This window comes from Dipodomys merriami, unplaced genomic scaffold, assembly GCF_024711535.1.
Source record: "Dipodomys merriami isolate MVZ:Mamm:240054 unplaced genomic scaffold, mDipMer1.0.p SCAF_44, whole genome shotgun sequence".
NCBI classification, from domain to species: Eukaryota; Metazoa; Chordata; class Mammalia; order Rodentia; family Heteromyidae; genus Dipodomys; species Dipodomys merriami.
In genome coordinates, this window is record NW_027206002.1 from 810,689 (window position 1) to 833,702 (window position 23,014).

A 23,014-nucleotide genomic window follows, 5' to 3' on the forward strand; every position below is an offset into this window, starting at 1 on the left:
AGCGTTGAAACCAGGCCTAGAACCCAATGCTACTGTGGCACTGCTAAAGAAATCACTATCCAGACTCTACCTGTACAGAGGGGATGCATATGAAATGGTGAATGTGGTTAAAAAAAAAAAAAAAAAAAAAAAGCAAACAAAAAGCCTCCTGGTCTTTAAAAAAAAAAAAAAAAAAACGCAAAAAAAAAAAACCCCAACAACTCCAAATAAGGCTTCTGACAGGGATATTTTATTTTTTTGGTTAAAGCCACAACTGATAGAAATTCCATAAAAACAAACATGTAAACAAGGTATCAAAACTTTGGTTCACTGAAACGTCTCACACCTAAAACATCTGAGGTACAAAGGCACCTATTAGTGCTAGATAGTCTGGCTCTGCTGCAATCGCTCTGATGTTATCCTTGGAATCAGAGACAGCATAGTATGATGGCAGAGACTGGGACCTAGGTCACCCAGGACCTGTCCCAGTACACTCTCCACTTCAGTCAAACATTGACTCCTCCAAAGACCTGCCTGATAGGAGCTGGAACATATAAAGGTGTCTGTCATGCTGAACTTGACAATGACTTGGGCTGTAGGGCCAGGAAGGGAAATGGCAGAAAAGGACATCAGTCAACTTCTGTTGATCCACAAGGCCTCAAGAATTCCTGTCCTCGTTCATGGAACCACTTATTGGAGACTGTGAAAAGAAAGAAAATATGTTACAATTCTATTGATTCACCAGCCAAAATCAATGCCTTCCCCATGTTTCCTATACTGTGCTCTGGAATGAGACCCAAATAAGCACTCTCCTGGGCTTTAAGTTGCTCATGAGCTCTTGAGAAAGCCAGATGAGCACACCAATAACTATGAAATTCTACCAGTTTCATAATGTATGTGGGCATGTTGTCATGGGAACAGAGCCCAAAGGTATCTGACAATGTAAGAGAAAAAAAGAGAGCTGGAATGTGAAGTAGAACAGCTGTTACCTTGGGAAGAAGACAAGCACAATTAATGATTCCCACATCAAGGGAGGTACAAGAAGTAGGAACCCTTCGTTGCTATAACCCACTCTTCTGGAAGAACATCTTGGACCTACCGTGTTTATACAGCTCAGGGCTTTCTCAGCTCTCTAGGCATTTGAGTGTTGCCAAGTAGCAATTTTGGAACTTAACCAGTTTAAGTAGACTGGTACATGACTGAATGGTACTACCGGTGAGCAGGAGAAAAAAACAACTTCAGATGGAAACATCTTTGACTGTGTCAAAATTTGGCAACAGTCGTCTCCCAGCTCTGAGTATAAAGCCAAGTATCAAATCCCAGGCTGAGCCTACCATAAGCACCGTCCCTCAAGCCACTCACCCCATTTGCAGCCCACAAGCACAGGGCAGGCTGCATGTCTTGTTCGGTAGTCACCTTCCCCACTCCGTAGAAGGTTATACCAGAATACAGCTGTGCCCTGGGAAAAAGGTGGCCTGTTAGAACACATTTTGAAAGAGATAAGGCATAGGGACCTGACTCTAAACACCACAGAACCCTTGTGCTGAGCAGAAACACCCTATTTTCTATGTATGGGGGTCAGGGCTCTGGGACTCCAACAATAGTTAAGTTTCCCAGAAAGCACCTTCCCTATATCATGGGGTCAAAGTTTAGAAACCTACTTGTCCCTGAAGGGACTTCCCTTCCTAAGTAGAAACTGGGACCACAAGTCTACAATATGGGTAGGAAGAGGCTAAGACATAATTACAGACATATTCAAATGGGCCAAGCAACAAGACTAGCAGTCATGAATATGCCTGAGCTCTGTTTCAACTTCTCACCCACAAAAAAGACTTACCTTCTTAGGCCAAATCGCAGCTCCCAGATCCGGGAAGACAGTGGCACCACCAGCTTCTACATCACTCATCTGGGAATATAAGGTACAGAGCTTGGCTCCTCTCTCCAAGAAGGGCAACTAAGCCACAAAGAGCATGCGGAGGTGTTCTGATCACCCTGCCCTGAGCATGTATGGGCCTACTTGGAGACTCTACTTCATGCCCAGTTTCCTACACCTGCTGAATCTGTGTGGACAATCTCCATATTCAAGAGCTGAGGACCTCAGGAGACCCACATCCAGGCTGTCCTTGAAAGTCAAAAAGTGCCCATCCTAGCACCGCACCCATGCCTTGAATCCTCATCTAGCCTGGACCTTGTCTCAGCTGCTGTGCGACCCTGAGCTCCCTACAGGCTCCAATCCCAAGTGTGTCCTCTTTGCCTGGTGGGGGCTCTAGCCACTTGTGGCTCTCTAGTTCAACCCACATGTTCCCAGAAGTTATGTTCTGGGTGAACAATTGGGATTCTATGTCTTAGAGGCTCTACAGAGGTACAGAGCTTGACTTCCCTACCTAAGTTGCTTAGAGCAACTATGCCACAAAGAACACGTACAGATGTACTGTACAGATCACCCTGCTCTGACCGTGTGTGGAGGCTCTCTCTGCTGCATGTCAGGTCTTTCAGTCCTCTCTCCCAGAGAGGCATGAAACTAAACTGAACACAAGATATGTAGCAGCCAGCCTGCACTCATGCCCTCAGGACACCTCCACAAATACCAAAGCACCACTTTTTTTTCCTTTGGCTTTTCTCTCAAGATTTTGGCCTATACTATAATGAAAATTGGAGCTAAAAAATATTTCCACAGGACACATAGCAGACTAACTAAAGGGTATTCGACAGACACAAGATAAATGAATAAGAGGAAAAACCCCTACAGCTTCCCCAGCCCTGGGAATCAAACCCAGGGAAACCCCCACTCCTGCCAGTCTCACCAGCCTCTCCCTCTGGAGACACTAGTCTTTTTCTCCTTTTCCAACATCTCAAGTCCCTTCTCTCTTCCAGGCTTACACATACTCTTTTCTCTGCCAGAAACACATCCCACCAGCTAATTTCCACTCAACCTCAAGTCTCAAACATGTTTCTTCTAAGGGAGGCCTTCTCTGAACCCATGCTTGGGCTACTTTTTCACAGTGTTTGTCTCCCTGGTAACTAAATAATAGTCTCCCCTGTGTTTATTAAAAAGTCTCTCATGTTAGACCTCAAGTATCCTGAAAGAGACAATGTATGTTCTGTTAACCAGCATATTGACAGCAATAACCACACAATTAAAACTGTAAAGGAAAAAATGAACTTCTGTCTTTAAGTTCCTTGACAGACTTTATGACTTTTTTTTTTTTTTTTGCCAGTCCTGGGGCTTGAACTCAGGGACTCAGCATTGTCCCTGAGCTTATTTTGTTCAAGGATAGCACTCTACCACTTGGGCCACAGCGCCTCTTCCAGCTTTTTCTGTGTATGTGGCACTGAGGAATGGAGCCCAGGGCTTCATGCATGCTAGGCAAGCACTCTATCACTGAACCACATTCCCAGTACCACTTTACAACTCTAGAGCAGGCCCTCACCTTTCAGAAAAGGCAAACTGTTTCTCTGTGAAGGAAAAGTTCTATGGACAGAGCAAAGGCAGCAAGTGGGAAGCAGGCTATCTAGTCTCTTGGGAAACAAAGGCAGCTCCCATCTAAGAGCATCTCATAACTTCCCCCTCACTCTGCTGCTAGAAGAGAACCCCCGGGGCATTCTTCCCAAAAGCCCAAGTAGTACTGTGCCCACCAACAAGCAGGCAGAGTAAGCTTACAACAGAAAATCTTGAAGACATTGCATTAGGTGAAATAAGCCAGCCAACAAAAGGAAAATACTCAGTGATTCCATTTACATGTGGTTACGTGATCAAACTCATAGTGACAAAAAGTAGGATGGTGGCTGCCACAGACCAGCAAAGGGGAATCTGGGATTTTTTTGTTGTTGTTGTTGGTCATGGAGCTTAAACTCTAGGCCTGGGCGCTGTCCCTCAGCTCTTCAGCTCAAGGCGAGCGCTCTACCACTTGAGCTACAGCACCACTTCCAGTTTTCTGGTGGTTTATTGGAGATAGGAATCTCATGGTCTTTCCTGCCCAGGCTGTCTTTGAACCATGATCCTCAGATCTCAGCCTCCTGAGTAGCTAGGATTACAGGCGTGAGCCACCAGTGCCCGGCTTGATCTGAGATTTTTTTTAAACAGGGTTTAATTTTACAAGAAGAGTTATGGTAATGGACAGTGGTGATACCACATTAGGAATGTAATTAATATCACTGAAGTACAGTTAAAAATGGTTAAGGTTGTAAATTTAATTATGTATATTTTACTACATTAAAAAAAGAAAACTTTGAGGGTGCTGAGAAGTATGCAGCTCAAGTGGTAAATCATCAACTTCATAAACATGAAGCCCTGGGTTTAAACTCCAGACACACACACATACACACACACAAATGTTTGGGGGGGGGGGAAGGAGCCAGGGATAATAATATCTCTAGCAGAGGGAGAGACTAGATAAGAACAAAAGTAAGCCCTCTCTAGTCTAGCCAAGAAAGGCACTTATGAACAGAAGGATCATTATTCAACTGGTAGTACCAGCCTTGATGGGAATGGGATAGGAGAGCCCTCTGGACCCACAGCCCCCTTAGGGCCCATAAACTGCATACATCATACTCACGTAGTTTAAGAATGTGGCCACACGATTCCCAGTCCCTAACTGCTTGAAAACATCTTGCTCATCGCTCTACAAAATTAATGAGAGTAAAGGAGTGGGCCTGGACCCAATACTTACATAGTTAAGAAACGTCGCTAACCTATTTCCCTCCGTTTTGAGGCCGCTGTCAAAAGGTCGCTGCAATAGACAACAACTTTCACCCAAGTTTGCAACCAACTTACCCACCACCCAAAGGACTGGGGTCAAAATGGTCAAGGGAAGGCAATAAACATTCCATTAAATAGCCTGGAAAATGGGCCATAGCCACAGAGGAAACACTGGTCCCAGCATGGCATAGGGGAAAAGAAATATGAACAAGACCTAGTGAAGTTTAGGGCTAGGGTAACACTCCCTATATCTACAGGGAACAGCTAGGCTCCATTAGACTCAGCAAATCCTGTGATTCCAGATACAGGCTTCATTAGTAACAGAGTTTTCCTGGTGAGGTGGGAGATGGGAACAAGGTAATGCAGAGGCTGAAGTGCTCCTTCTCAAATCAGCCAAAGTGGGACCCATTGGAAGTTATCTGTGATTTAGGCCTTACCCGAGAGAAGTCAAAGTGTGGTTCATATTGTCCTCCCATTCCGTAATTTGCAACCTGGTGAAAAAATAAAAGCACTGGGTCTTGTAAGCAGTACCAATAGCCCTAGAGTAGCCTATCTTTCCAGGAATGTCATCTCTCTAGGCCTAAAAACTACCAGAAACTCCAAAAGCAGCCTCCCTAACATGTCCTGCCAGCACAGGTAGAACAAGTATGAATATGCTCATCGTTGGGTCTAGGACTAACACAATCATGGTTTCCCAAAAAGAGGATACCCAGATGGTCACTGTAGAGGAGCTCTGGCCCTGTAAGGAAAGGCATACGGCAGCAGAGAAGACCCTTCCTGAAGCAGGCCCTGGCCTTGGCCTTGTGTGGGAGACAATGAGAATGTATGTGATCCAGAAGAAAGCCAACAACCAACTCAGGACAGATTTGTTCTTGGTTTTTTGATGGTCTGTTTGGTTAGTTTTTATGTGTTTTCGTTTTGTCAGTCGGGGTTTTAACTCAGGGTCTGAGCACTGTCCCTGGGCTTCTTTTTGCTCAAGGCTAGCACTCTGCCACTTGAGCCACAGTGCCACTTCTGGCATTTTCTCTTTATTTGGTACTGAGGAATGGAACCAAGGGCTTCTGCATGCTAGGCAAATACTCTACCATTAAGCCACATGCCCATCCCCTTGTTCTTGTTTTTTTGTTTGTTTTTTTAAAGAGACAGCATTGTTATGTCCCTAGCCTACAATTCCTAAATTCAAGCAATCCTAGTAGTAGTGGAACTACAGTTCATGCCACCATACCTGGCTTGAGGTTTCTCCTCTTTAACACTAGATTTAGACCTGCAAAGCAGCAGGCACTGCTCTTGTTCTTTCCCAGTGGCTATTCTAAGTCAGACTGAGTAAGGCAAACATTCCATAATAGTCTGTTGCATGGAATACTTTAGTAGCCACATGAGGCAGGAACACAGGGGACAGGTTGTAGGTAGCTAAGAACTGGAACGTCAGCCCAGAGTAAACCGGGTCATGCAGTAAGACTTGAGCCACAGCAAATACTAAGTATCATTAACTCAACTGAAAACTGAATGTATGGGTGTATGGATGTAAATGTCACAGTGAAATGCTCCCCTTGTATGACCAATACATGCTAATAATAAAACCTTTAAAAATGTAAATGCCAGGTGGGGCACCGGTTGACTCATGTCTATAATCCTAGCTACTCAGGAGGCTGTTATCTGAAGATATCAGTTCAAAGCCAGCGTAGGCAAGAAAGTCCTCGAGACTCTTACCTCCAATTAACCACCTGAAAACTGGAGGTTGTACTGTGGATCAAGTGGTAGAGCCCTAGTCTTGAGCAAAAAGGAGCCCAGGGGCAGCATCCAGGCCTAGTTCAAGCCCCATGACCAGCAAAGAAAAAGTAAATGCCTACACAATGTATCATCCTAAAACGACACATCTGATAAGCAGATACAATTTGAGATAGAGTTTAAGACAAAATACAAAATCTGACATGGAAGCTGATAGACCAAGTGGCACCATCAGTGTCTATCCAGAAAGAACTGGCTTCTGTGTTTTACTAGAACCCTGAAAACTTTTTGGATTCAGTACTGGTTCTCAGAAAGCTATATTCATATATTCTTTTTCATAACTCAAACAGGTACAAAAAGACATTGCAAAACTGCCAAAAGTGGAGACTTTTAAACATGGCAGTAAAAGAGACAGTGGACTTCAGAGGAGAGGAAAGTCTCTTGTTAGAACTCAAACAGTATTGGCTGAATACAACAAAATGCAAAATTTAGACAGTATACTTTTCAGTGTCTACAAATAAATATTTTGATATGAAGAATTAGTGAATAAAAATATGCTATTATCTGCAGCTTTAGTCTTCCTGCACCAGAAACATCTGAAATCCAGTCAACAGCCCAAGGAGGACTGGTATAGCAGGTGATCCTGAGGTCTGAGATGCAGCTAAGGAGAGAATGGCCAGATCAAGTAGCTGATCAAGTGCTGTCACAAATGCTTTCATGGATATTTCTTTGGATATTTCATGGATATTTCTTTGGTTCTAGACTAGTCAAGAACTTGAAGTAAAATTCTAGACATGAATGTGTCTACTGTGTCAAGGTACTCCAGAAAGTCTAATCACTGTGGCTTGTGTCCAGACTGGCACTCTCCAACACTTCCATTCTTTGGACGGAGTCAAAGAAGGTGCACCATTATAGCTGGCTCATCGTTTAATAGCTTGGAGAATTAGTCATATATGATCTTAACTTCTACATTCTTTCGCTGTCTCAAATAAACACAAAAATCATGGAAGCTTTTGCAGCGATCAGATCTACCACCCTAGCATAATCAAGTCATAAACTTAATAACAAGCAATTGTACCTAAAACTGTCCTAAAAAGAGATATTCATTAGAATCTTCAGGCTTGTTGCTGTTAAAAAAAAAAAAAAAAAAAAAGAAGACAGGAGTATATATGATGCTGAGGCCAGAGTGAAGGTAAAACAAAAACAAACGACTAGGAAACACTCTTCTATTTTTTTTTTAACCAGTCCTGGGGCTTGCACTCAAGGCCTGGGCACTGTCCTTGAGATTCTTTTTGCTCAGGGATAGCACTCTATACCACTTGAGCCATAGCATCACTTCTGGCTTTTTCTGTGTATGTGATACTGAGGAATCGAACTGGGCTTCACACATGCTAGGCAAGCACTCTACCACTAAGCCACATTGCCAGTCCTGGAAATCACTATTCTAGAAGGCTGAAGTTCAAGCCAGAAGTCTTGAATCTTAGAGGATTTGGGGAGGTACAGCATCTCCTCTTCTATCAAAAAGGCCCTTATTCAATTCGTAACTGCCTTTTTTCTTCCCAAAGGTCTATAGAAAACATAACAGGAGTTCGAAGAGTAAACCCAGTCTGAGCACCATGGGAAGACAGACTCTTTCCTAGTTCCTATGTTCCCAAGGATCAGTTGTACCTGCAGTAGTTCTGCAGTCTTTACTGTTAGCCCTGTGATGTGCTGCATCCGACGATTTAATCGAGCCACAACAGGATCATCGTCCTCCTCCAGCCAGGAGCTGGGGAATAAAAAAAGAGCAAAGATAATGGGAGCAGGGGCAGGTTTAGGTCACAGCTGTGCTCCCTGGGAGCCAATACTAGCATTCATAGGAGGTGCTAGCAGGCAGGAGAAGCCATGCCACCCTACTTTACCAGAGGAGCTCTAGAGTTGGGAGTTGGGCGGCTAGTCTACCTCCACTATCTCTGCTTACCTTTTGGAAACTCTGTAGCTGGCGACAGTGAGGACACCTGTCTTGGGATCACGAACAGTGGCTCGTGCAAGCTGGAAATCAGAAAGAAGGGAAGATTTATTCTTTGGGGCCTTTTGTGTTTTCCCAGAAAGCACTTGAGCAAGACATGCTGTTGCATTAGTAGAGGAAGCAGTTTTGTGGGCAGTGGCTCTAGTCAAGGGTCCATGATTCTGAAGGCAAAGCCAAAAGAAGAGTCCAAGGCTCCCAACATTACCTCTGTGATTTCAGAACCTGGCCATTTCTCTGCTTGAACACTATCATTCTGCTTGGTCTGTCCCTGAATCTGTCTGAACTGCCTGCTTCCTTACCAGACCCATACCCCACTCCTGTCTAAGCACAACATGACTTCCTACCACATTCAAACCGTGATACCATCTCTGAGCTATAACTTGTAGAGTTCTCTTGACTTGGTCAAATTCTGCTATTATAAATGGTCTCTTTTGCCAAGTAACCCATTCAAACACTGATTTGCTGAACTGTCTCACACTGGGCTCCCAGGGCTTTTTGAGAGCAGGAAAGATAGATGGTATAGTTTCTCCCTTGGGAGTCTCACAAAGTCAGATGATAAAACCAGAACTCTACCTGAAAACCAACCATGCCCCCCATGTACACACTTACACATAATACATGCCCCCTCCTCTGCTTCATCTCACCTACTACTTGGGGCCAGCTACCATAACCAAAGTGCATTGTGCTACAGCTATGAGTAGAGTCACAGGCCTGGATACCCTTACTTCAATGGCACTTCCCCTTAATTTTAATAAGTAATTGGTAAGTGCTTAGAACTATGTTGGGTGGCTAAGGTATGTCTCATACCCTCATACAACTCAGTCCAATGGAGAAGGCATAAAACCAGCCAGGGGACTACAACAGAACATGAATAAGTTTAATGTTCTGTGGGAGCTCAGCCAAAAGGTCAAAAATGGTTTCCTAAAGACTACCTAGCTGAAATCTCAATATCACAGGAATAGGCAAGGAATCACAATAGAGAGGCCCAGGAAGGAAGAAGAGTACAGCCCTGACTGTGGATTATGGGTTTATGTGAAGCAGTTAGGTGAGACTAGGCTGTAGAGGCCAGTAAGGGTTACATACTGACCAAAAGCATGGAAGGCATTGTGCAGGGCAGAGACACAATTAGATGTGGAAAACATCTCTGTGAGGAGCTAAGTAAGAAAGAAGATTAGCAAGAATGCCACAATAGAAGTCAGGGCAAGAGAAAAGATAGTGACCTGGGCCAGAAGATGGCAGAAGAGATGGAGAGAAACAGACAAACCAGAAATCTGACCAGGTGGTAAAATAGACTGTCTAGACTCTGAACAGCGCTAACATGTTCTAAAGTGGTCAGCATGCCCGGGGCAGGTGTCTTCCTATCTGTGGCCTTTCCTGAGCTCAGCTGAAGTCAGTCCCTCCTGATGACAACTGCGGCCACAACCAGACTGTCAAATATCTGAGACACAGAGCTGGCTTGGTGCCCCTAAGAAACTCCATGCAGCTGAGCTTTGCTCCTGAGTCAGACAGGACTAGTTTGAAAACAGGTTTCAGGCTGAGGACCTACAGGCAGCTGCCAGGCATTCCCCAGAGGCCAAGTTAAGCTCATTGGCCCCACTTCAAAGCCAAAATAGCATCTGTCTCTCAGAGCCTCCGGAAAGGAGAGGTCAGCTTCTGATGGTGAACATGTTTGGCTTGTCACATGGCTCCTGTTCAAAGATAAGTTTTCTCAAAGCTCGCCTCCCCACCCCAGCTACACATGTGCACGCATGCGTACACACACATATAGAGGAAGAGAGATGGGGGAGGGAGACGGAGACACAGAGATGATGTTCTCAGTGTCTAGGACTGAAGGACAGGTGTGGAATCTCTCAGGAAATTTGTTTTTCCTGGAAGACTCTGGAGTTGACCCAGGAGTTGAAAGGTGGGTTCTAGTTGCAATTCGCTACACCCATTGTCTAGACTCATACAAGTACTTCTGTGATACCAACATGCTAGATATTCTGGGGCCTGAAGCCAACATCTTAGCTTCTAAGATGAGGTCCAGTGACCAGGCTAGAAACCTGTTTCAGGTTCCTCCATGAGATGGTTAATCTTGATTGTCAATTTCACTGAGAGATTTTTTTTTTTTTTGATAGGTCATGGGACTTAAACTCAAGGCCTGAGTGAGCTCTTTTGCTCAAGGCTAGAACTCTACCACTTTGAGCCACAGCTCTACTTTCAGTGATTTGGGGGTGATTAATTGGAAAGTCTCATAGACTTTCCTTCCTGGTCTGGCTTTGAACCATGATGCTCAGGTCGCAGATTCCTGAATAGCTAGGGTTATAGACATGAACCACCAGTGCCCAGCTTCACTGGGAGATTAAGAAATCATTTCTCAGCCAGGTGCCGGTAGCTCAAACCTGCTATCCTATCTACTCAGAAGGCTGAGAGCTGAGGATACTGGTTCAAAACCAGTCCAGGGAAGGAAAGTCCATGAGAGTCTTATCTCCAATTAACTACCAAGAAAGCCAGAATACTGGCCTTGAGCACAAAGGCTCAGATCTTGAGTTCAAGCCTCAAGACAGGAAATTTTTTTTCTCTCAGTGTGTCTATGAGGACATTTCCAAAGAGGATTAACCAAGGGAGGAAAGTTGGCCCTGAATCTGGGCAGTACTATCCCATAGTCTGGGAGCCTGAATGGAAATAAAAAGGGAAAAAGAATAAAGCCCATAATATAGGCTCAAGGGTCCTCTCTCCCCTCCTCCTTCCTTCCCTTTCCCTCTCCTTTTCTCCCTCTCCTTTCCTCCCCAGCTTTCCCTCTCCTCCTTTCTCCCTTTCCTTTTCTCCTCCTCTTGCTCTCCCTCTCTCCTTCTCCCTCTCCTTTTTATCCACTCTCTGTCTCCCTTTCTCCCCCTCTCTTCCACTTCCTCTCTCCCTTTCTGTACCTTGGCTGCCATGAGTTGCTCTGCTGCCTCCCTGCCATGATGGACTGAACTCTCTGAAACTATGAGCCAAAATAAACCTTTCCTCCTTTCTGCCAGGCATTTTGTCACAGCAATGAAAAGTCTGACTAACACTCTCCAGCGTCAGCCTCCTCACCACCTCAGCTGCTACAATTCTATGAGGAACAAAGCAATAACCAATCCAACTAAATCCTCCTCGTAATTATCAGTGTTGGAGAAAGCTGGGTTAATGGAGGCAAGCAGTTCTCTTTGAAAGAAGTGAAGTGGACTCAAACCTTTCATGAACTAGAAATAAAAGAATAAATTTAGAACATGACATAATTAAAACTAATAGCCAAGTATACTTAGTAGCAAAATACCAGAAGAATTTCCAGGAAATTCAGAAGACGAAGGTAACCATTGTATTGATGCTCTAGACGTTCCATACAATCCAATAAGACAATAAAAACAAAAGAACTCTTAAGTACTAGGAAGGATATTCTCCTTATTTGCAGGTGGTAGTACTATCTGGACAACCCAAGAAAATCAGCTAACAGTCAAAAAGGAGGGCTGGAAAAATGGTTCCAGCATATGCCTACCAAATGTAAGGCCCTGAGTTCAAACCCTGTGCTGCCAAAAAGAAAACAGAAGTAGTAAGTAACTTCAACCACTATCTGTGACCGCACAAGTCAATATTTTTCAAAGGAAAAGCAAAAACAGAGACACAGTCTGCTTAATAAACACACGCATTAATATTTGTTTAAACTACAGGACAGAACCTGTCACATTTAACTCAATAAACACTAGCTATTATTGTATGATATTTTCTTTTTCTTGTTTGTTTGTGCCTATAAAGGGGTTTGAATTCAGAGCCTTGCATTTGCGTGGCTTTTTCCATTCATAACCTGGTACTGTACAACTTGAGCCATGTCTCCACTTCTAGTTTTTTGCTATGTAATTAGAAATAAGCATCTTGAAGGTTTGCCAGAACTGACTCTAAGCCACAATTCTCTCTTAGCTACTGAGTAGCTAAGATTATAGGCATAAGATATGTTTTTTTAAATCATGTTCAGCATGTAAACAAATACTATAGAATGTTAAGTTACATAATAATGGAACCAGTTCAAATATAGTGAAAAGGACTGGACCTCATGATTCATGTCTGTAATCCAATCCTCAGGAGATAGAGAAGATCACACTGGAAAGATCACAATACAAAACCAGACCAGAAAAAAAAGGTTAGTAGACTCCATCTCAACCAGCTGTTATCTCAGATGCCTGGAAGGCAAAAATAGAAAAGTGGTGGTCCAGGCCAGCCTGAACAAAAACATGAAGACTCACGAAATAAGTAATGCCTGGGTGCCAGTGACTTACATCTGTAATCCTAGCTACTCAGGAGGCTAAGATCTGAGGATTGTGGTTCAAAGCCAGCCCAGGCAGGAAAGTCCATGAGACTCTTATCTCCAATGAACCACTAGAAAACAGGAAGTGGCGTTGTGGCTCAAGTGGTAGAGCGCTAGCCTTGAGCTGAAGAGCTAAGGGACAGTGCCCAGGTCCAGAATTCAAGCCCCATGACTGTATGAGAAAACTCAATGTCATACAAATGTACACCTGCCTCAAGCTGACAATTTCCAAGTCAACTCTATCACTGGAGTCCTACTCAGGAGCACCCCCAAGACCCCTCTTCCCAGCACTCTATGGCACATTTCCTCAGGTCCACCCACACCCACACATCCACCCCCAAGCAGGTGATCTGACACATCTTGCTGTGAGCGGCACACTGCCCAGTACTACCTTCTATCACAGCACTTGACCATCCATACCCATTCCATCAGTTTTCTTCTCTGGATCATGAATCCACAAATTCAGGCTGAGTTGTCTGTGTATCAGTAGACTCATGCTACAAACTGCTAAGACAAACTAGGTAAGCAAACTGCCCCACCATGCCAGAGATGGGAGAATATGCCCCCTTCAGTGCCCAAGAAGGACCTACAGAGACACGTACTTTAGGTTTTGCGAGCTCCTTGATTCTCTCAATTTCCTCGTCAGACATCACATCGTAGTACCTGACGATGTGTGGGCTGTCCCACTCGTCTTCCTCTTTGAAAGGAGCGATGAGCAGCTGTGGCACCCTGTTGCCATGATGGTACCTACAGAAGAGCCTCTTCTGCCTCCTGGGTGTCTGGGAAGCACAGAGCAAGAGGCCTTGAGCTGAGTGAGTTGTAACCCTTAGTCCCAGTCCAGCTGTCTGCGGACACAGCTCTTACACTCCAGAGCCAGCAGCTGCCCCCTCCCTCCCTGCCACAGAACAAAACAAAGCCCCTGAGCTTGACTAGCATAAAGTGACACCCTACATGTCAGACAACTTTTCCTTCTCTTCCGAGGTCATCTCATATGCACAAATCCTATGGCAGATGGCAACTTCTGACCTCTTTGATGGAGATTTAAACAGGTCTGAAGGGGACAAGAGAGAAGCCTTTCTAGAGGTAGAACATGTGGGCGTGAAAAAGACAATTACATCCCTCACAAGGGAGTCCTCAAGAGCAGGTGATAGGATTTCAGAGCTTTCAAAATCCAGGGACACCAACACCAAGCTCCAAGCTTCACAGAGACTTACTCTCCCCATACATTGTACTTTCCCTTGGGACCTGAGGCATCCACACCCATCTTCTTGCTCATACCAGTGAGTCAAACCAAAGCTCAGTACATGGGGGTAAGGAGGGGAGAACACTAATAACTTGGAGGATAGAAATGCTACCTGGCCATTAGGGGAAAGAGTGTTCCACCCTACACCTCCAAGAATACCTATGTCAGCCTCAGGGATGTCACCAAGAATTAAGAAGATGCCAAGAAAAAAAAAAAGAATCCACAGAGGGAGGAACTTCCTCCCTGCACTGCCTGTCCAGAGCCAGTGTCCAGATCCACAGCCTAAGTGGGCTGCTCCTTCCCAGGTCTCACCAATTTGACACCTTCCCCACGACAGAGGCTCTCATACACGTCCCTCTCAGGCAGGTAGTCCACAGGCCTCTCATAGACACCTTCCTGAGTTGCTAGAGAAGATGCTGTCTGATTTGATGGTGGTTTTTGTCTTTCTTCCTCTAGCAGCCGCTCAAAGTACCGCAAATTCCCTCCAGCACGCTCATGGCTCGGATCTAGAAAAAGCAAAGAACAAGAAGGAAAAGGAAACCACAAACATCTGTAAAGTCATTTAGGGAAATTATTCTGTAAGCAGTTTCTCTCCTAGTAGCTCATTTGTATGTTGCATTCTGTATTCCACAGCACCTAACCTTGAATGTGGAGGCCAAAGTCAAAAAAAGACACCATCTTGGTTAGAGATAAGAAAGGAGCATCAAAGCAAGAGAAACTTGGCCTCTGAGAAGGCTTCCAACTCAGGCCTCTTTTCAAGTTCTAAGGTTCCAGTCCAAAGAAGCAGTCATGAATCTTGCTTCCACTTTGCTACTTAAAACCATTCCCCATGGGCTGAGAAGGTGGCTTAGTAGTAGAGTGCTTGCCTCACATGCATGAGGCCCTGGGTTCAATTCCTCAGCACCACATAAACAAAGAAAGCTGGAAGTGGCACTGTGGCTCAAGTGGTAGAGTGCTTGCCTTGAGCTGAAGAGCTGAGGGACAGCGCCCAGGCCCAGAGTTCAAGCCCCTCAACCAACAACAACAACAACAACAACAACAAAAACAATTCCCAGAGTGTAGCCATTACTTGTGACCATATCACAAATGGCCACATACCTAGAAGATTAGATGAATGCTAGGAGAAATAACCATAGCATGCAAAGAGGCAGGCATGGTGAGATTTTTGTGCTACTCCTCAGATAAGGAAACTGAGGCCCAAATGTTAAGTGACTTAAGTTGAGGTATATAGCCACTGCTTCCCATGGGGCCCTGCATCTGAAGTCAGCTAGCATATGATGTGTCCTGCAAGTTTAGTAAACCTTGGAGATTTTGCCAAGTGAGCCAATAAGAACCTTGGACAGGGATTCATGGGAAGCAGTAGCAAAATAAAATCTGCCAGTTTGTGAAACTCCAGATGATAACAGCATCTGTAGAAGGTAGAACAGACAGGTTGTAAAAGCTTGGTACTTTTGGCCTCCTTCAGTCCTATATCACAAGACAGACAAAGCACCAATGCCATGGGCAAATCATGCTGTTAGATGCCAGGACACTAACACCTGGGGTCACTGTTTGTCACTGATGCAACCCTGAAATTCAGATATCCTCTGGAACTGTTCCTGACACAGGTTTCCAGCCCTACTAACCTTCCCTAACCTCCTTACCAAGGGAGAGCAGGCGGCGCGTGAGCTCCAAGGCACGGTGCAGGTCACCCAACTGGAAGACAGCATAGCTAAGGTAGTCCAGCACCTGGGACTTGGCTATGGTAGCCTCCTCTCCAGCATCAAGTTGCTTTAGCACCTGTTCCATCCACAATACTGTATGATAATAGTCCCCTTCATTGTAGGCTGAGCGGCCCATCCCAAAGCAGTCATCCACACTGAGTACTGCCTGGTATTTAGTTCCTGCAGAAGGAGAAGCAAATCATCAAGCTCCAAAGAGCCTCTGGGTTATTGAGGGGGGGAAAAATCACACTTTAAGAAAAAGCCAGCCGGGTGCCGGTGGCTCATGCCTGTAATCCTAGCTACTCAGGAGGCTGAGATCTGAGGATCACAGTTCAAAGCCAGCCCAGGAAGGAAACTCCATGAGACTTTTATCTCCAATAAAGCACTAGAAAACTGGAAGTGGCACTGTGGCTCAAGCAGTACAGTGCTCGCCTTTAGCTGAAGAGCGCAAGGACAGCGCCCAAGCCCAGAATTCAAGCCCCATGACCAACAAAAGAGAGAGAGAGGGGGGGGGGGGAAGAAAAAGCCAAAGCTATTTCAAGGAAAGCATAACCCAATAAGAACCCTTCAAGGGCTTATATACAACACATCATGAAGTGTCATTAATACAGTAAACACAGATAAATAGGTCAGTCTTGCCCAGGGACAGGGTTAGAGCTTATCTCCTAATAGCAGATTCCCCTTCTTCCAAGTGGTAAAGGGGTTTGGGATGAGGAAGCCCAGAAAGACCACCAATCATTATTTAGGATACCACCAACTATTATTTGGGCTCATAGGACCACACAGAAGATGCTTAATGGGTTGCTGCTCATATGAGCCTAAAGGGCAGAAACATTTAGTGAATTTAAGAATTAAGGTGGCAGTAAAGGCTATGGATGAGGATAGTCACTTGCAGGAAACATCTGACGAAAGAATGAAGAACATGCTTGAGACTGGAGCCATAGGAAACATATACCTAGGACAGAGAGGAACACTGAAAAGGAACTAAAAGGGAGAAGCAGAGAGAGCAGGCACAGTGTGACAGACACCAAGGGAGGTCACGAGCCAAGGCTGCAGTGCCAACTTTGGCCGCTAGGTAGCAGGGCCCTTGGTGAGACCCAGCTCAGCAGGCCTTGTGAACATGGGTCATTTGTGAGAGCTGAGTGAGCACTACAAAGTGACTATGAGGACAATTTCAGGCCTAGAGGCAGCAGCAGCTACAGAGCCACAGGGATTAGGAGGGACTCAAGATGGGAAGGATTGCGTGTTCCTCAGAGAATAATGAGATCCCATGAAAAGCAAGGAAGGTTGAGACCCTGACTGGAAAGCACTGGTATCTCCCAGACCCCACTAATAGCCGTGGGCATGGCTAGCACATGAGCAATGCCTGAGATCATCTGTCCAGGAGGAAAACCCTACTTCAGGAGGGTAGCTGCTGCACACTTCAGGGTCTTCTTCCCTGTACATGGATGTATACCTTGAGACAGTATCTCAAGGTGGTCCAGGAATCAACATGGGATAGAAAGTTGAACAGCAAACACAAGATGGAATCCTAAGTAGGCCAAGAACTAAGGGGTTCATGGAGTTCCTTTCTCCACTCACATGAATCTCCACAGATCTCTTCTGACTCTGTAGGCATTTGAACCTGCCCTGATGGAGGCAGTGAGCCCTTAGGCTCTGCAGCAGGACAAAGCTGGATCTGTGTGGGCCTCAATATAACTCTAAATGCCACCTAAGTCTCAGTCCCTAGCCTACCTAGAGGTTATTCATTATCTATCTAAATAGAAATAAAACCTTCAGTTTTAAAGGGCTGGGGGCAAGAATTCTAAGAGATGAAACGTAAAGATATCTCCTTGGAATGCTAATAAATGGTAGCTATTAATCAACATATCTCACAGATGCCAAGAATGTTAAGAATGGCTTTCAGACACTCAGCATGCATCCTCCCCAGAAGCCAACTCAAAATGTCTCCTCCCCAGAGGATAACAGCTGAGCTTCCTGCTGAAGGGTAATCAGACATGGATCAGCCCAGCTGACATGGATAAAGCCATTCCTGCAGAACGAGTAGGATGAACAAAGGAGCTAAGCAATTCAGAAGGTGAGAACAATGGGCAAGAAAGCCAGGGAGGCAACAGGACCTCAAAGATTACATATAGGAGGAGTTTAGGGCTATCCCTGAAAGTTAAACATTGCAATCAAGAAGGGGATAGAAGGCTGGGAATGTGGCTTAGTGGCAGAGTGCTTGCCTAGCATGCATGAAGCCTGGGTTCAATTCCTCAGAACCACATAACCAGAACAGAGGCAGGGAGTAGTGCTGTAGCTCAAGTGGTAGAGTCTAACCTTGAGCAAAAGAAGCTCAGGGACAGTGTCCATGCCCTGAGGACTGGCAAAAAAAAGGAAGGAAGGAAGGAAGGAAGGAAGGGAAGAAGGAAGGAAGGAAGGGAGGAAGGGAGGGAGGGAGGGAGGGAGGGAGGGAGGGAGGGAGGGAGGGAGGGAGGGAGGGAGGGGACAGACGTGTGTTCAAGATCACGTGGAAAAGGAGGGTCTTACTAAGTGAGCTAGAGATATGAGACAAGTCAGAACGGTATTCTAATAATCAAGAAGTGGGAGGGGGAAGTGTATAGCAGAGAAGTGCAAAAGACACCAAGGAGGTAGCCTTGGTGTCTTAAAATGCTGGCTGATGGGGCTGGGAAGGTGGCTCAGTGGTAGAGCTCTTGCCTTGCATGCCTGAGGCCCTGGGTTCGATTCCTCAGCACCACATAAGCAAAAAAGAAAAAAGCCAGAAGTGGTGCTGTGGCTCAAGTGGTAGAATGCTAGCCTTGAGTGAAGAGCTGAGGGACAGTGCCTAGGCCCAGAGTTCAGGCCCCACAACTGGACCCAAAAAAAAAAAAAGATGCTGGCTGACACTGCCAATAGATAGAAGTGCTTTTGGCTGGTGGGGGCAAGTGAGGAAGGTAAAGAGTTCAAATGAAGGGTGAGAATTTCAATTTGGAATGCATGAAATTTGAGACGTCCATGGAAAGATGCAAGTAGAGATGTCCCACAGGCATTTGCCTACACTGGAGGAACTTGGGAGGTATGCTCTGACAAGACAGCCACAAGAGTTCATCCGTGTACAGGCAATGCTCTGGGAGATTAAAATGATTCGGTCTACCTGGAAAAGGTGTTCAGATGGAGTCCAAAAGAGAATCTCCCTTCTGCCCTTTTGTCCCCATTCAAGACAATCAAGGAACTGTTAATCAGTGTGAAAGATCAATGTCAAGATTAGCTCCTCCCTCCTCCCAACCAAAGGTACAGGTTGAATAGATAGATGTTGCAGGTACCCTGACTTCATGGTCAGACTTGGTGCAAGACCTGACTTAGGCAAGAACAAGGGTAAGTCCACCTCCCTTCCTATTGGCTCATCAGACTCTTCCATGCCAAGGTCTAAGGCCTTGACAAGCCAGTAACAGAATACCTAAACATGAAGAAAGCATTCATGCACTATAGATCCCTCTAGACTCCCCAGAGATGAGATGACATTGAAAGTTTAATGGGGTACAACTGAGTCCCTGGTTTATTAGTCCTGAATAGCCTTTGGAAAGCACCAGTTTCCCCTAAACTCCACTAACAGCTATTGGGCTAATACTGGAACTATTAGTGGTAAAGGAGGGAGAAAAAGAAAAAAAATGAAGGAGCAGAGAAGTCAAAAAGTAGCAGAGAATGACAGCGCAGAACTCAAAGGAGAGGAGGATATTAGGCAAAACGGAGAGATCGATGTGTGAACATTATGTCTGAAATCTACCCACTGGTGACCTTGTCAGAATAGAATTGGTAGATAGTAGAGACAAAGGCACTGTGGTTTCAGGAGTATATGGGAACCAGGAAAGTAGAGTGTCAATCACTCTACCCAGTGGCCTAACTAGGACAGAAAGAAGAGATTGACTTCAGCAGCAGAGTTGCAGAAGAACCTTGGATCTGGGGGAGTAGCTTGAGAAATGAGCAAGAACAGAGCCTACACATGACTCAAAGAGAAAGCTCAGAGAAGTGGGCATCAAGTGAAAAGGGGTGTAAACTGATAGAGACTGAATGAAGGACAAGAAATAGTGAGTTTGCACATCATCCTTAGATAGAAACAGAAGGGTGGGCTGCAGAAGCCTTTGTCTGGCCACGGATCTCTGATGTTCTAGGAGTAGCAACAAGGGGGCTCCACAGTAGCAGCCTTGGCTTTCCCTGACACACAAGAAGATAGGACCTTGGCTAATACCTGGGTAAGGAAGCAGGACAGGAGATAAGAGGGGGTGGCCTTTATGGTAATGAGACTGGCACCAAAGGGGGATCTAAGCAAGGATTACCATAGAAGTAATAGTGCAACAGAAACGGTGGCACGCTGGTACAGCTAATGGAAAAGACACCTACAAAGCCTGGAGTGGGGAGTTACCTGGAAATTCCCCTCTGGAAATCATGGCTGGGTCTAGCTTGTATGTGTCTTGAAGTCTCATCAGGGCTTTGGCGGCTCCCGACTCATCCTCATCAGTGGGGAAGAACTGCCGCTGCACCGACAGGTTGGCAATGAAACCTTCCAAACAACAGTGAGAATAAAGGTCACCCTCAATCTAGAGACGGAATTCTACCTGAGACCAGAGAGGCAGTCACTAAAGGACCATTGGCTTCTGGAATCTTCCTGCCTCTTCCTTCAAATGCTGGGAAGAGGGTCTGTCCCTAATCATGGGTCAGGGATGTAGCTCAGTGGTAGAGCACTTGTCTGGCATGCATGTGAGGTCCTGGGTTCAATCCTCAGCACTGGGGTGATAGGGGAAAGCTGTTTTTCCCTTCCATTAAGAAATCCTCCCTGAGGAATTGTTGGAAGAACTTCTCCTTTCTTATTCCTTCCTGTATTCCTGCCTATGTTACTCATTTGGAACTGAACAAAGCCTGCACATTGGTTAATACATGTGAGTCTAACAGTCAGGGCATGAGCTTCCTTATTATAGTGTCTAAGACCACAATTTGGAACCCCAGTTAGCTTCCAACCACCGAGTGTTTGCTGGGATACCAAGCACCGGTCATAAAGTAAAAGATACATCTCTCCCTCTACCAAGGCTCTAGGAGGAAGCCAGACCCTCTTGTGCCGATTTAGGCCTTCCACTGCACCTGTGAGTTGAGAACTGGGAGAACATGAAGGCATTCCTTCCTTGGCTCCTTTCCAAGAGCAGCAGCACCTGCTGGCACCTACTCTCACCACATCAAGCCTAAACATCCATTTCCAGCCAAGCTTGGGGCCCCAGGAACCAAGATGCTGCTTTCTTGTTTTCCTCATGATTGTAGGGGCAGAGAGACACTAAAGAAATTAGCATCTGATGCTGGAGGGGATGTGGACAGAAGGGAACCTTACTGCATTGTTGGTGGGAGTGTAAACTTGTTCAACCACTTTGGAAAGTAGTATGGAGGTTCCTCAGAAGACTCCACATAGAGCTCCCCTATGACCCAGCAATCCCACTTTTGGGCATTTACCCAAATGTTCACAAACGAGACCACACTAAAGCTACCAGCACAACTATGTTTACTGCAGCACTATTTACTATAGCTAAGATATGCAACCAACCCAGATGCCCCTCAGTAGATGAATGGACCAAGAAAATGTGGTATATATACACAATGGAATTCTATGCCTCCATCAGAAAGAATGACATTGCCTCATTTGTTAGGAAATGGAAAGGCTTGGAAAAAATTATATTAAGTGAAGTAAGCCAGGCCCAAAGAAACATAGGTCCCATGGTTTCTCTTATTAGAAATATCTAGTATATGTCTGAGTCAAGCGGAAAAGGTCAGATAAGGTGATGTTGAACCCTAAGATATGTATTCAAATTTATTTTTCTTTCATGCAATTATTTCTATCTCATTTACAAGATTATTTCTTTGTTGCTTTGTATGGCCCTCACCCACAGTATACCCCTGCTTTCACTGTATTTGATGTTGGTATAATTTGTGGAGGGGAAGGGGAAAAACAAATCATTTAAATAGGGATACAGGTGGACCCATTGCAACAATGAGATGTACAAGTCGTTATGTTGAAAATGAACTTTACAACTTTGGTGCGGGGGACGGGGGGAGAGCAGGGAGGATTGAGGGGTCAGTGGGGGGAGGATGGGAAGGGATGGGAAGGGGAAACAAAGGAGGAGGCTACAATGCTTGATAAGAAATGTACTCATAAAAAAAAAAAGAAATGTACTCATTATTATGTTGCCCATGTAATTGTAACTCCTCTGTACAGTATTTTCACAATAAAAAAAATTTTTTTAATTAAAAAAAAGAATTTAGCATGTGAGAAAAAGAAAAGGTGTCCCTCCAATAGAAGCTGTCAGTGTGCCCCCTCATTTCAGACACAAGCACAAAGCCAGAAATGAATACAGCCCAGTGCTTTCTGGTCCTGCCCAATCTCCTTCCAGGTGATTATAAGGTTTTCCAGATGTTAATATGAAAGGGAGAAAGCAGAGAACAAGATCAAAAAGCGGAGATCATGTGTGCAGGCTTAGTCTCCTGCAGGGCAGGCAGAACAGCCTGTGCTGAGATACAGGCCCAGCCCAGGGAAGGGAAGGGGGGAAGGGCGGGAGGGTCTGGGAAAGGCAGCCCTGGTTCTAGAGGCAATGAGCTCACAGGGCACAGCTCCAGCTCCGCTGAGCTCACCAATCCCTCCCAGGAGGCCACCCTGCCTCTAGCCAAGCCCAACCCTGTCTGGTCACATGGGCTGAAACATGTCTCAGCCAGAAAGACTGCTTAGTCTGAAGTTAATCAGCAATCTCAACTCAAAAAAGAGACAGGGGCCGAGCCCAAGGCTGAGAGTCCATGGGGGCCACCTCCAGGTCTGCTTACCATCACTTCTTGTTGACAGGAAAAGTAGTAAATCACGGAAAGCACTACCACAGAAAAAGGTTAAAAAAAAATCAAATCATACTTTGACCTGTAAATGCCATTTCTAGGAATTTACCCTAGAAAAATAACCAGAGATAGACAAGAGATACATAAAAGATCGCTGAAATTTTGGAAATAACCCCATGTGTAGTGACTTGACCAATATAGCAGATTACAATCTAACCATTAAAATCACATTGAAGAACATCTAAGAGCATACAGAGAAATGGGAAAATCAGGAAAACAGTACATATTTACATCACAAATCCCTCCAACATGTATGTTTTGTTTGTAAAAGACAAAAAAGAATTCAGATGAGGCCTATGTTACCCTGCCTGCCTTGGCCCTAACACCCTGACTCCTTCTCAATTTGCTTGTTCCTCAAAGCAAATGAGTTTTCATTCCTGATATAAGTAGGGTTCTATTTTCTAATGCATATCTCTGGTAAAGAAGATCATAATTTTAGCAGTGCTTATCA

General features: G+C 45.1%; 1 protein-coding gene across 4 annotated transcripts in view; it reads right to left on the reverse strand.

Annotated features, from left to right (window-relative positions):
* Positions 1-207: 207 nt before the first annotated feature.
* Positions 208-23,014, reverse strand: part of P4ha2 (prolyl 4-hydroxylase subunit alpha 2) — a 35,281-nt gene continuing 12,474 nt past the window's right edge. For 2 of the 4 annotated variants that reach the window (XM_069993690.1, XM_069993692.1), the window contains 11 exons: positions 20,066-20,203; positions 15,607-15,846; positions 14,276-14,469; positions 13,323-13,499; positions 8,367-8,437; positions 8,075-8,174; positions 5,116-5,169; positions 4,536-4,601; positions 1,817-1,885; positions 1,342-1,438; positions 208-679 (listed from right to left, as the gene is read on the reverse strand). In XM_069993690.1, the coding sequence (XP_069849791.1) occupies positions 609-679; positions 1,342-1,438; positions 1,817-1,885; positions 4,536-4,601; positions 5,116-5,169; positions 8,075-8,174; positions 8,367-8,437; positions 13,323-13,499; positions 14,276-14,469; positions 15,607-15,846; positions 20,066-20,203 (1,277 nt within the window). In that variant the 3' untranslated portion in view covers positions 208-608. Of the gene's footprint in view, positions 680-1,341; positions 1,439-1,816; positions 1,886-4,535; positions 4,602-4,649; positions 4,710-5,115; positions 5,170-8,074; positions 8,175-8,366; positions 8,438-13,322; positions 13,500-14,275; positions 14,470-15,606; positions 15,847-20,065; positions 20,204-23,014 lie in introns of all 4 variants that reach the window. The other 2 variants (XM_069993693.1, XM_069993691.1) reach the window with 2 other exon arrangements.